This window comes from Trichosurus vulpecula, chromosome 2, assembly GCF_011100635.1.
Source record: "Trichosurus vulpecula isolate mTriVul1 chromosome 2, mTriVul1.pri, whole genome shotgun sequence".
Classification (NCBI taxonomy): Eukaryota; Metazoa; Chordata; class Mammalia; order Diprotodontia; family Phalangeridae; genus Trichosurus; species Trichosurus vulpecula.
The window spans coordinates 8,837,082-8,850,790 of record NC_050574.1 but is presented as its reverse complement, the minus strand read 5'-3'; the positions used below and the strand labels follow the sequence as shown (position 1 = coordinate 8,850,790).

General features: G+C 52.2%; 1 protein-coding gene across 1 annotated transcript in view; it reads right to left on the bottom strand.

Moving 5' to 3' along the window:
- LOC118837563 (zinc finger protein 420-like) overlaps positions 1-12,077 on the bottom strand; it is a 218,041-nt gene extending 205,964 nt beyond the window's left edge. Inside the window, exons 1-5 of the mRNA XM_036744518.1 lie at positions 11,876-12,077; positions 11,595-11,696; positions 8,987-9,063; positions 788-914; positions 416-514 (exon numbers count right to left, since the gene is read on the bottom strand). Coding sequence (XP_036600413.1) covers positions 416-514; positions 788-914; positions 8,987-9,063; positions 11,595-11,676 — 385 coding nt within the window. The 5' untranslated portion in view covers positions 11,677-11,696; positions 11,876-12,077. The remainder of the gene's footprint in view (positions 1-415; positions 515-787; positions 915-8,986; positions 9,064-11,594; positions 11,697-11,875) is intronic.
- Positions 12,078-13,709: the final 1,632 nt, after the last annotated feature.

Sequence of the window (13,709 nt, the reverse complement as noted above, 5' to 3'; positions counted from 1 at the left end):
ATGCAGATCTGAGTCCTGACCTCCCTGGCTTTAAGTCCCAACTAAAACCTCACCTTCTCCAGGAAGCCATCCTCAAACTATCTTAGTTCCAGTGCCTTCCCTTCATTAATTACTTCTTATTTATCCTGTATATTGCTTGTCTGTAGATATCTGTTTGCTTGCTGCATCTCCCATTAGATTGTGAGCTCCTTGAGGGCAGGGACTGTCTTAACAAATGCTTATTGACTTACGACTGACCAGTTGGCCTGTCCCCCTTCAGTACCTCAACCAATCGATCACCATTTATAAGCACCTACTATGTGCCAGGCACTGTGCTAAGCACTCTGGATACAAAAAGAGGGAAAGATGGTCCCTGCCCTCAAGGAGCTCACCATTTACCCCCTCCCTTCTGCTTTGCTCTCACTGCTCTGCTCACCTGGACAGGGGCCACGTGGATCTTCTTCCAATGACCATGGCTCTCTGCTTTGCTCCAACTGGGAGATTAGCTTTGGTTTGGCACTTGGGAATTCAGCTCCTAGGGATAGAAAGTGGGTTTGGCTAAATGTTTTAGAGGGGAGGGAAAGGTGGAGGTGTCTACTAAGGCAATGCCGAGCTTCTTAGTATTCAGGAAAGGGAGAAACAGACCATGCTATGAAAAGCCCTGAAGGATGGATATCAGGTGGGGCTGGGGAAGGGGGGCAAACATTTCCAGTGTCTGGGTCCAAGGAAGGAGGAGGAGGCTCTGATATGGGACTCCCCACCAGCTCTGAGACCTGGCACTCCAAGGCCCTGATGAAGGCTTCCTCACCTAGGGAGACCAGGTTCCTGTAGTTCTCCAGCATCACCTCCCTGTAGAGGTCCCTTTGGGCAGGGCCCAGGTGTCCCCACTCTTCGAGGGTGAAGTCCACGTACACATCCTTGAATGTCACTGCTTCCTGAAACAACAAGCGGGCAGTGGGCACATCTCATCACCGCTACCAGCTCTTGGTGGGGGAGAGAAGGGGAAGAAGTGTCATGACCATGTCCTCCCTCCCCCCAACATGGGCTGTGGTGCCTTATACAAAGCGGGGGCTCCAGACATATTTACCAGATGGATGAATTGCGGCTCACAGAGAGATGATCCCTCAAGGGGCCCTAGCCAGAGGCCTGATCGAGGATGTGGAGCTAGAAGAGACCTCAGAGGCTATCAAGCCCAACCCCCTGCTCTCATAGATGAGGCTTAGGGATACTAAGTGCCTCATCCCGGCCACACGATGTTCACATGAAGCTGCCATCAGAGCTAGCTCTGGGAGCACAGCCCATCTCAGGCTCTGCCCTGCCCTCGCTGCCTGACCAGGCTGCCCTCAGATCTCTCAGGCCTCTGTGCTCTCCCTTGCACAAAAGCCACATACTCTCCCTGCAAAGCATGTCTCTGCCCACAGGCTCTGTTGTTGGCACCACTTCACTTCCAGGCTTTCTGGCTCCAGACCTTGGCATCCGATGCGCCCCTCCCTCCCCAGCCCCACCCCAGCCCATCACTAGGTCCCTTAATTCTCCACTCCATTGCCGTATCAATGGCTCAATCAACAAGCAGGGCTTAGGCACCTCCCATATACCAGGCATTGCTAAGGATCTGTGATGCAAACAGTCCCTGCTACTGGGGGAGAGGATCAAGGGAGAGGAGATGGAATGAGTGGTTGAAGAATCGGAAGGAGGCTAGTTTGGCTGGACTGCAGAGTGTGCCAAGGGGAACAACAGGCTGGCACCTTCACCTGAGAGTCAACCTTCAGCACTGTTTGCCATCTAGGGGACTATAACATACTCTTAGGGGAGCCAGGGCCGACAGAGTGCACTGAGTACTGGGCCTGGAGGCAGGAAGACTCATCTGCCTGAGTTCAAATCCAGCTTCAGATACATACTAGCTTGTGTGACCCTGGCAAGTCACTTCACCCTCTTTGCCTCAGTTTCCTCATCTGTAAAATGAGCTGGAGAAGAAAATGGCGAACCTCTCTAGTATCTGTGCCATGAAAACCCCAAATGGGGTCACGGAGAGTCAGACATGAATGAAAACAACTGAACAGCGGCGAACAGTCTATTAACCATTTCCCCATAGTCCCTCTCCCCTGATCTACCTGCATGTGCTGCCCAAATAATTTTTCTAACATTCCGCTCTGACCACATCCCTCCCTTACTCAAAGACCTCCAGGGGCTTCCCTGAATGTACAGGAGAAAATCCACATTCCTGATCCTGGCCTTCAAGACCCCTGCCACCTCACCAGCCTTATCTGCCACCACTCCCCTGACCACACAAATACACACAGCCATACAAACAGACACACACACAGACACACAAACACATATACACACAGAAACAAACACATATACACAAACACAGAGACACACACATATAGACACACACATATACACGTGCACATACAGACACATATGCACACGGACATACAGACACACACATAGAGACACACATGCACAGGCACACACATGCACAGACACATACACATGCACAGACACACACATATAGACACATACACATGCACATACAGACAGACGCACACACACACATACAGACACACACATACAGGCGCACAAACACACACACCCTACCTGTCTAGTTATTCAAACAGCCTTGGCCTTCCTGTCCTTACTATTTCCAGCTCAGCTTCTACCTCTTCCAGGAGAAGCATGACTCCCATCTTACAGATTAGATCACCAGGGCCCAGGGACGTGAAGTAACTTGCCTACTCATGGCCAAATACCCTTTTTAGATGCAGTGGGACAAAACCACATGTTTTTCAGACAAATGCCAACCCCATCTTGTACTTGGTAGGCTGTTTCTCTCTTTTGTATCCACAGGTAAGACTGTACATTTATCCCTCTACTTATCGTCTCATTCAACCCCATTTGGTGCTTTGGCCCATCAAGATCTTGGGGGATCCCAGCTCTGTCCTCCAATGTCTTGGCTCCTTTTCCCAGCTCTGGCCACCTGTAGATGTGTTAAGCATGCCCTCAATGCCATGGTCACGATCACTGACACAAGCATTCAGCAGTCCTCTGTCCAAGGTAGCCCTGGGCCCTGGGTGACCACTGTTAGGGCCTGGCCTCTGCATCAGTCCTAAGTAACAGCACCCCTCCCAGACCTCCTCTTCTTGTCCACAATTCAACTCAGCTGACCCAACACTGGTCCAGGGCCTACTCTGTGCTCAGCCCTGGAGACACACAGGAATATGTCTAGTAGGACAGGACCTGCCTTCAAGGACAGCAGGAGAGATTTTGTTGAATGCTTTGCTTGAATCTAGGTGGGTTCTCTCTCCCCATTCCCCAAGACCAGCCTCATCAGCATGCCCCAAAGGCCATCGGCTGTGTCTAGATGGGTTCTCTTTCTAACATTCCCTGAGACCGGCCTCATCAGTGTGGCCCAAAGGCCATCAGCTGCATCTAGACGTATTCTCTCTCCCCATTCCCCAAGACCAGCCTTGTTAGCATGCGCCAAAGGCCATGGGCTGCATCTAGGTGGGTTGTCTCTCCAGCATTTCTTGAGACCAAACCTCATCAGTGTGCCCCAAGGGCCATCAGGTGCATCTGACACTGTTTATGATTCCTCTCTGCAATCACTGACTTTTTCCTTAAGAGTCTGTTGGAGAATTTTGCCAGGAATCTGAAGCTGAGCCAGACTTTGTAGACTCTGCCCTCCTGTTCTGAGGACTTGCCCTTCCCTGGTACCTCTCTCTATCCACCCAGGGTGCATGGTACTCCAGGGAACCATCCCAGCTGCCAGTTCCTCCCACATCCATCTGGGCTGGGTGACTGGAGCCCAGCCAGGGCAGCGATCTCACTGGGTCTGACTTATCTTGGGCAGTCAGTATTGCTGTCCTGACCTTCCTAACCCAAAGTGATTCTCCTTGGACGAAAACAAGAGTCAGCCTTTCATCCATTCAGGTCTTCCCATTCTAACTCTGCTCCATTCCTCAAGGTCGCTCAAAACAAAACAAGACCAAGTCCCTTTTTCTCATTCTCAGCATTCATTGGTAGCCATCCTCTGCCCACTGGGACCTAAAGTTGGCATGTCTGTGTCCTCTGGGACCCCAGCGCCCTTCACTCCACTCTGTGCTGGCATGCTGACCATCTTGCTAGGGTGATGCATTCCTACTCATCTTCTTTGGAGTATTCACTAACACCTCACTCCCTCCATCCTCAGGCCCTCTCTTCCCTCCCTCTGAACATGTCCCCTACCTTCCCAACCTTGAACTTGGCAAACCAATTCAACTCTACACTATTCTCTGCTCTTGAATCCCTCACTACCTTATCCAGAGGGAGTGGGAGCTGGAGCCAGTTCCTAGGAGCCAACTGTTAAAATTTCAGTATAAGCAGTCACACCAGGGCTCCATTTATTGTTTTGTGGCTTGTCTGTCCTGGAAAGCCAGTTGTTAATATTTAGCAGCATACTCCTGACCTTATCCTAACACTACAAATCCCAACCCCAAACTGCTCTGTCTCTCCTTAAGTGTTCCTGAATGCAGCTAAAGGAGGCCACAAAGCTGCTGACCAGTCCATCTCATCAGCTGGACCCTCACAGCTGTCCTTTGGCTCTTACCCCATTGCTTTCTATCCCATCTGTCACCGTGGTGGCTCCAAACCTTCTCAAGTCTCCTATTCCACCTCCTGGCCCCACTTCAAGGCCCTTCATTGAGAATCCTCTTTTTTTCTCATCTCACGTCCCCTGACATGATCCCCCATGATCCCCTCCTTTACTCATCTCTGATGAAGAGGTATCCAAGGCCAACTTCTTGACAGGCTCCCTTGGTCCCATTCCTTCCCCTTTCTCCAGCAGACTGTCCCCCTCATTGGACCCTCACCCTCTCCTGGCTCCTTCTCTGCAGCCTACAAACACGCCTGTATCTCCAGGATCCTTAAGTGTCCTCACTGGAGCCTTCAGCCCACTGTTGACTGGCCTTGGTCCTTGCCTCCTCCTCAGCCAAGCTCCCTGAGAAGGCTGACAGCAGTAGGTACCTCTCCTTCCTCTCCTTTCAGTGCTTCATGATCTGGCTCCTGACCTCCTCATTCTACTGGAACCACCCTCTCCAAAGTTACCATAGGTTCCTCATCCCTCTGAACCTTTGGGTGGTCTCCAACTCCATTGATGGCCTTCTGCTCCTGAATACTTTCTCCTCTCTGGGTCCTTAACGTTGCTCTCGTCCAGTTCTCCTGCCTGTTGGACCTCTCCCGGGCTCCTTGTTGGATCTCCATCCTGGCCACACACACACTGCAAATGTTTCTTTCTTTTTTCCCCTCCCACTAACACCTCCTTTATTTAGTGTAAGAAGATTTACAGACATCAAGGCTGATGTAGCTCAGGGACTACCTTCACCACGTGTTCTTTCTGTTCCCTTTACAGCTGACAACTGGTAAGAGGAGGACCTTACAACTGATCACCTCAACTTCTCTTAACTCCAGCACCTTCCTTCTGTTAATTATTTCCCATTTATCTGCAAAGAGCTGGGTGTGCATATATTTATTTTGCATTTTGTGTCTCCCCTCCATTAGACTGTGAGCTTGAAGGCAGGGACTGACTTTTGCCTCTTTTTGTATCCCTAGCACTCAGCACAGTGCCTGGCACTTAGTAGGTGCTTATTAAATCCTTACTCACTTGAAATGAAATTGAATGTCACCAGTTCCCGTGGATTTAACTATCATCTCTGTGCAGATGACTCCCAGAACCGTGTATCAGCTCTAGCCGCTCTCCTGAGCAAAAATCATGCACCTACAACTGCCTATTGGGATTTTCAAATTTGGTGTCCCAAAGGTATCTCAAACTCAACATGTCCAAAACAGAATTCTTTATCCTTCTTGCCAAACTCTTCCTTTCCTTCCCTATCACAGCAGAGAGCACCCCCATCCTCCTAGGCCCTCAGCTCCCAACCTAGGAGTCATCCTAGACTCCTCACCGGCTCCCACCTCACCTCCCCCAATATCCAATATGGTGCCAAGGCTTGTTGATTTCACCTTTGCATCATCTTTTGTCAATTTCAGCAGCTTGAGGATGAGAATATGGAAGACCCGACCATCCCTATGGTTTCACTGGGGCACAGAAACATGCAGACTCAAGTCCTTATGAACGAGGGTCAGGTTGGAGGTAGAAAGGAAATCCCTGAGCTACACTGCTCCTCCCACCCCCCGCCCCAGTAATCCTACCTCTGATTGTCACCAAACTCAAACTGTCCTCTCTCTCTCTCGGTCAATCTGATGCCTTTTCTCCATATGTCCCTTAAACTTTGCCACTGTTGAGTGCCCCACTTTGTCCACGGAAGCTCTTTCCCCCTTTGGCTTCTGTAACATCATGCCTTTGGGTTTTCTTCCTCCTCAGCCTCCTTTGCTAGATTGCCAGTTTCCTGGGCCCTGCTGTGGGTGACTGTAGTAACAATTTAGATTTGAAGATCTTTCCCATCCATCAATAGGCCATGTAACCTGCTTACGTCACAGGAAACCTAAGTCACACGTGTTGGGAGGAGCTTGCTGAGAGGAAAAGGAAAGTGTGTCATAGGAAATGCAGAGAGCAGTTAGAGCTGGAGGAGAGAGCAGATGTGTGGTGGCTGTGCTGTGAGTGATTGTTGGTGACCAGGCCCCAGCAGGGTGTGGGCAGGTTATGGGATGGCTTGGCTCCCTGCTGTGATGTTGCGTTTTAGATTCTTTGCTGTTATGATAGAATGAATTTACTGGTTCTGGAATTTGTTTGCTGCTCGGATGGGTCAGACTTACTGGTTTTGGGACCTGGTTCTCTGGTGTCTGAATAAATGGTTTACTTCTTCTACCTTCTATAGGGAGAGTCTCTTATATTTTGCAATGCAGAACCACATAGGCATTTTGACAATTATTGTCTATATTGTGATTACTGCCTTGCTAATACAGTGACCCCAGGCCTCCGCGCTGGGCCATCTTCTATTCTCTCTACATTGTCTCTCTTGGTCATCACGCTGTCTCCCATGGACTCGATGCAGAGGGACCCGAGTTCTGTATCTTTCTTGGCCTCCAGTTCTCTATCATCAACTGTACATCTCCACTGGGATGTCTGCCGGCATCTCAAACTCAAAATGTTTAAGGTGGAATGCACACTCTTCACCAGGCCTGCCCCCTCTTATGCTGAGGGTACCACGACCCTTCCCTTCCCTTCCCTCACACATGGCTCATCTTGTCATGTCCTGTCTGTTCTCCTTCCTCCCTCCCCCATCCATCTCTCTGCCTCAGCCCACCCCCTTCCTTGCACCCAGGACCCTCACTCAGGCCCTGCTGCAATCTCTTTACTGATCTCATCTACTTGTACCTGGAATTTTAGAAGAGCCTCCCAATTGGCCTCTTGGGGCCCAGTTTCTCCCTTCTCCTGCCTTCAGTCCTCCACATTGCTGCTAAGACAATCTCCCTAAGGCCCAGGTCTGACCATATTCCTAGACTCCTCAAAAATCTTCAGTAGCTTCCTAGTGCTGCTGGAATAAAATACAAATACCCAGCACAGTGCCTGGCACACAGCAGGTGCTTAATATATGCTTAAGTGACTGATTCACATGCTGTACCTTCCAGCACAACTAGATGGTCTTTGACTGACATCCTATCTCCCACCCCCATGCATTTGTCCAATGACTAGAATGCACTTCCTCATCTTTGCCTCATAATCCTTATCTTCTTTACAGGCTCAGATCAGGTACTCCCTCCTTCATGAAGCCTGTGAAGGAATGTAGATGGGCACCTTCTCATGCTGTCTAGACCACAGAAAAGTCAAGTAATGTGCCCAGAGTCAAAGAGCCCACAGGAGTCAGAGGCAGGACCTGAACCTGGGTCTTCCTCTATACCATGAGGCCTCTCTTGTTGGGAGTTTGAAATGAGATGAATTTAAGGATTTCTGCCCCCATTTTTCAGAGAAGGAAACTGACACCCAGAAGGCCTTAATGATTGGCCCAGACTCACACAGAAATCTCAAGAAACAACTGCCACGGCCATCCCTAGAGTGTAGCTCTGGCCTCCCAAGGACCAAGGGAGGGGGTCAGTGCATGAGGAGGTAACCTGGGCTCCGGGGGTTCTAGAGACTGGCCCAGAATTACTGAATTGGTGAGGGGCCAGAGCTAAGTTTTCCACCCAGTACTCCTGGCCAAAGGAGCACAGAGCTGGGGCCAAGCCACCCAACACCGGTAGTCCTGGTAGAATGTAAGCTCCCCAAGGATGGGGACTGGCTCACTTGTGTCTTTCTCTCCCTGCAGTGCCTGGCACAGCGCTGGACACAGAGGAGGTATTATGCTTGCTAACTGAGACACAGACATAGAGTGACAGAAAGAGCGAGGCGGTGCCTGGCCCATCATCAGGGTCCCTCTGAGCAAGAAGGGTCTCGGAGGCATCTCGCCTCTTTTCCAGTCCCTATTTGCATAGCTACCAGTGACAGGGAGCTTACTACCTATCAAAGGAGCCCACTTCATTTCAGGACAGTTCTCAGTATGAGGAAGTTCTGAGAATACTAGACTCTCAGGGCTGAAGCGACCTCTGAAGACATTTCACTCAATTATACCTGAGCTGGCATTCCTTCTGTGATGTCCCTGCCAAAGGGCCATCTAGTTTCTGCTCAGACACTTTTAGTGACAGCAAGGCCTCCTGACTCCTGGTGCAGAGACTTTGCCAGGCTAGCCCATGGCTGCCTTGGAGCTGTGAGGAGTCTGGAGGTTGTCCCATCAAGCCCCATATTGACACAGACATGAAAAGAACTTCTGAGAGAGAATACAGAGACACACAGAGATGGTCACAAAAGGGGGGACAGAGATCTGTCACTGAACGGTCACTGACGAGAGGCTGTGGTCCCAGAGACAGGAGCAAGGCAAGGACAGCCAGAGAGACAACGGCTGGCCTCTTCCTCAGATGGCAGAGCCTCTGGGAGCCTGGGCTCAGCTCCCTGGATGGGATGTTGGCAGAAAATGTCCAAGAGAGAGAAGCCGGGGCGGGGGGGTGGTCTGCAGAGAGATGTGAGGCCCTGACTTACCTGGGCCCTGGGTGGAAGGAGTCTGTCAGCCATTCCATGCTCCTCTAGGGGTAGGGGACAGTCCGGAGAGGGAAGAGCTGGGGAAAGACACAGCAGGCTGTCAGGAAGGCTGACCTGGCCTTCTGGCCACCAGCTCCCTCGCACAGAACTGGACACGATGGGCAGCCTGCCCCTGGGCACTTGGGCTTTGGGACTGGCTCCCTCCATGCAATAATGGCCCTTGGATGGCCACCTGAAAGAAGGTATCATTAGTCAAGAGAGATGGGGAAAGATGGGCCTGGAGGACCAGTGAGTCACAGAGAGGGACAGGCCAGGTGATACACACAGAGATGACCAAAGAGATGGATTCTGCAGTCCACTCTGGGCAGAGGGTAGCAGCCAGAGCGTTCTGCCCAGCCCCTCTGTCTCCTAAGCACCAGTCCGCAGTTCCCACCTTCACTTGGTGGACTCAGAGGCCTTTCAAACTCAACTTCCCCCCACCCCAGACCCTCATTAGCTTTCTCCAGGAGAGTCAGTGTGGTGAACACAGTGACCAGAGGGCTGGCTTCCGACCAGGAAAACCTGGCCTCCAGCCCCACACCTGACACCCACAGGCTCTGGACAGATCCCTGTGACTCTGCACTGCAGAGGAGATGCTGATGGCACTGGTGGAGGGACCTGTATCACTTGAGAGTCCCCTGCACCACAAAAATCCCAGGTCCAGTTCCCATCTTCAGTCTGGCTTCCCCCACAAGCCCAGCCCTCTCCCTAACTCCTGTCCTTGACCTTTCCTCCTCAGTAACCCTCACTCCTGGGCTGCTAGGACACCACTGTGCACAGAGCACCACCCCTGGAGCCAGGATGACCCATGTCCCTGAGTTCAAATCTGGCCTCAGGCACCTCCTAGCTGTGGGACCCTGTTGGCCTCCTTTCCTCAACTGTCAAATGAGCTGAAGAAGGAGATGGCAAACCAGCAGTGTCTGCCAACAAGACCCCAATGGGGTCATGAGAGTGGGACCCGACAGAGACAACTGAATGATGCCTCACTCCCACTGCCCTTGGCCATCCCTAGCCACTGCTAAGTGGCCCTTGTGTGCCTGCAGACACCCTGTACTACGGGGCCCCTCCGCAGGCCTTCCTCTACACAGCTGCTACCTTGACAGACTGGTTGGGCAGAGAGGTCACTCCTCTGACCTCTCTGCTCGGTGTCCCAAGCCCCACATGGTCTGGCTTCGGCTCATCTCTCCGGGTCACTCTGGGATCCAGCCATACTGGTCTCTGGAATGCTGCATCCTCCCTCAGCTCTGCTTTTTGGGGAGCCCCCCAGGTTCCACTTAGGTGCTGCCCCCTTCCTCAGGCCTCTCCTGATCCCCCAGGGGATGTTCCCTCCAAGTCCCTGCCTTGATGGTCCAGAGGTCCTGTATGCTCTTCTCTGAACAGGCTGCATCCTAGGGAGCATGGAAGCTCCCTGTGGGGAGGGTCTGGATCCCTTTTGTCTCCTGTCCCCTGTGGGACCTAGAACAGGGCCTGGCCCAGAGCAGGTACTTAGTGAAGACTTGTGGCCCAGGCACAGATCTAGTCAGAAAGAGCATGATGGACCTGATGGACTGATGTAGAGGCCTCACATGCCATCCAGTCAATGTGCCTCCACTTCCAGAGGGGCAAATGATTCCCAGAGAGGCTAAGCAAACTTGCTGAGGTCACACCAGCAGCTAAGAGCAGAGGCCTGGACTTGGGTTGTCTGGGATCGGATGTAGGGACTTCTCACCTGGCCCCCTGCCCTGCCCCGCCCAGGCAGAGACACAGTTACAGAGATGGGGGAAGAGACACAAGAGATGAGAGAGAGACCAGTGAGAGACAGAGAAAGAGCCACGAAGATGGAGAGAGAGTGAGGAGCACACAGACCACTGCAGACATCAGAGGTGGAAAGGGAAAGCACCTTGAGGAGAAGGTCTTTGAGACAGAGGGAATCACAGCCAGGTTAAGGGACACAGGGATGTGTGGTCACACACACAGAGATGGTTTACACAGAGACAGAAAGAGGGAATCAGGGAAAGATAAACAGAGAGGACAGAGGGGAGAGGGGGAGGGGGGAAGAGTTGGGGGGGAGAGAGACAGAGACAGAGGAGAGAGAAGAGAGAGAGAAGGGGAGCAGAGGGGAGGGGAGAGGGAGAGACAGAGAGAGAGAGAGAGACAGAGGAGAGGGAAGAGAGAAGGGGAGGGGAGAGGGAGAGAGGGAGGAGTGGGGAGAGAGAGAGGGGTAAGGGAGGGGGGAGGGGAGGAGAGGGAGACAGAGAGAGGGAGGAAGAGAGAGAGAGAAAGGCAGAGAAAGAAAGAGCAAGAGGAGGAAGGGAGAGAGGGAGAGAGGGAAAGAGAGGGAAAGAGAGGGAGAGAGAGAGGGAGAGAGAGAGAATGCAAAGGGCTGTACACAGAGAGATGGTCTTTGAGATATTAAGTCACAGTCAGTCAGAGAGAAATGAAGAGAAATGCAGAGATGGCCACTGAATGAAAAAGAGAGATGGCCTCAGAAACAGACACAGGGAGAGCCATGAGATCATCCAATCCATCCACCTTCCTTTGTATTTTCACAGAAGAGGAAATGTGAGGCCCAGAGGAGGGAGGAACCTACCCAAGGCCGCACAGTGAAGCAAGGGTCGAGCCTGGGTCTTTTTCCTCAATGTCCGGGGTGCCCCAGATGCAGATGTGATCATTGAAGAGCCAGCCTCAGATCCTGTAGAGAAAGGAGCCAGATGGAAGAGATGGTAGGTTATGACAGGGGGTGTATGTGTGTGTTGTGTCTGTGTGTGTGTGTGAGCCCCTAAGCCCACCACCCACTGGGTCCAGGGAGTCCTCCCCTCCCCCACACCAGAGACACTGTACCTCCTGCTGCCCATGACTCATACTACTTACCCTTGTCCCCTAGAACTTGGACTCCAGATTCCTCCGGGGTCACACCGTCCTCCTCAATGCTCTCCAGTCCTCCTGCATTATGGCCGCTTTTAAGGCAGGAATGCTGGGTTCCACAGAGGGGAAGTGACTTCTCTAAGGTCACATGGTGAGTCAGGGGTAGAGCCCAGGTCCCCCAACTTCTGGCCCAAGGCTCTCTCCTCACCACCTGGGGATCCAGAGCCATTGACAGAGAACTGATGCAGAATGGAGCTGGTGAGAGAAGACAGGAGAAGTTGGAGGAGGGTGGGTGGGCCCACCTCTCAGCTTCCTCAGCTAACCATACATTGGCATCGTGGAGAATAACTATATCCCAGACTTAGGATCAGACAAGAGGCTGCCCAGCCTGTGTGTGACGGCCTCTGGTGAGGAGAATCAATCAAACACCTGGTATCTGTCAAGCCCCTACGTGGGCCAATATGCCAGGAAAGGAGGCCCCAAGCTCCTGAGGCCTAGGAAGGAGGCCAACCTCACCCCCAAACCTAGAACCCTGGAGCTACAAAGAACCCCTGGGGCCTCTGAGTCCGGCCCATCCAGGCTCCAGGGGAGGGAAGGAGGCTCACCTTCCAGGCAGCCACCTTCAAATGGGGTGTGAGGAATGACCATGAGGAATGACCATGAGGAATGACCATGAGGGATGACCATGAGGGATGGACACAAGGAATGATCATGAGGGATGACCACAAGGGATGACCATGAGGAATGATCATGAGGGATGACCACGAGGGATGACCATGAGGGATGACCATGAGGAATGACCACGAGGAATGATCATGAGGGATGACCACGAGGGATGACCACGAGGGATGACCATGAGGAATGATCATGAGGAATGATCATGAGGGATGACCACGAGGGATGACCATGAGGAATGATCATGAGGGATGACCACAAGGGATGACCACGAGGAATGATCATGAGGGATGACCACGAGGGATGACCACGAGGAATGACCATGAGGAATGACCATGAGGGATGACCACGAGGGATGACCACGAGGGATGACCATGAGGGATGACCATGAGAAATGACCACGAGGAATGACCACGAGGAATGATCATGAGGGATGACCATGAGGAATGACCATGAGGGATGACCACAAGGGATGACCACAAGGGACGACCACATTTGCTAACAGGCTGAGCGCTCAGGCAGTGCCCAAAGGGCTGCAAAGTGCTTTTCAAATGTGACCTCACTGACCTTGGTCCAAAGGTGCTATTACTATCTCCATTTTACAGATGAGGAAGCTGAGGCAAACAGCAGTAAAGAGACTTGCCCAGGGTCACACTGCTAGCAAGTATCTGAGGTCAAATTTGAACCCAGGGCTTCCTGACTCCCTGTCTAGTCCTCCAGCTATTGGCTACCAGCTGCCTTTGTTTTAATGTCTGAGTACCTCAGCTGATCTTAACAATGGCCCCAGAAGGGAGGTGCAATTAGCCTCCTCTTACAGATAAGAAAACAGGCTTAGGGAGATGAGGGGCTTTCCAAGTGTCTCAGGCTTAATTCGCATTCAGGTCTTCCTGACTCCAACAATGCCCCACTCCCTTGAAAAGCGGCCATCCCATCCGTGTGAGAGCAGGTGGTGTGGTAGACAGACTGCTGGGCTCAGAGTCCAGAAGAGTAGGGTTCGAACCCCCTTGGGCCTCCCAAGCTCTGTGACCCCTGCCTCAGTTTCCTCATCTGTAAAAGGGGGAGGCAGAGGGTGGACTCGATAGCTCCGAAGCTTCCTTCTGGTTCCAAACCTAGACTTCTAATGAACAGGGAACCCCCAGCTCTCCCCATGGACCCACTTCATCTG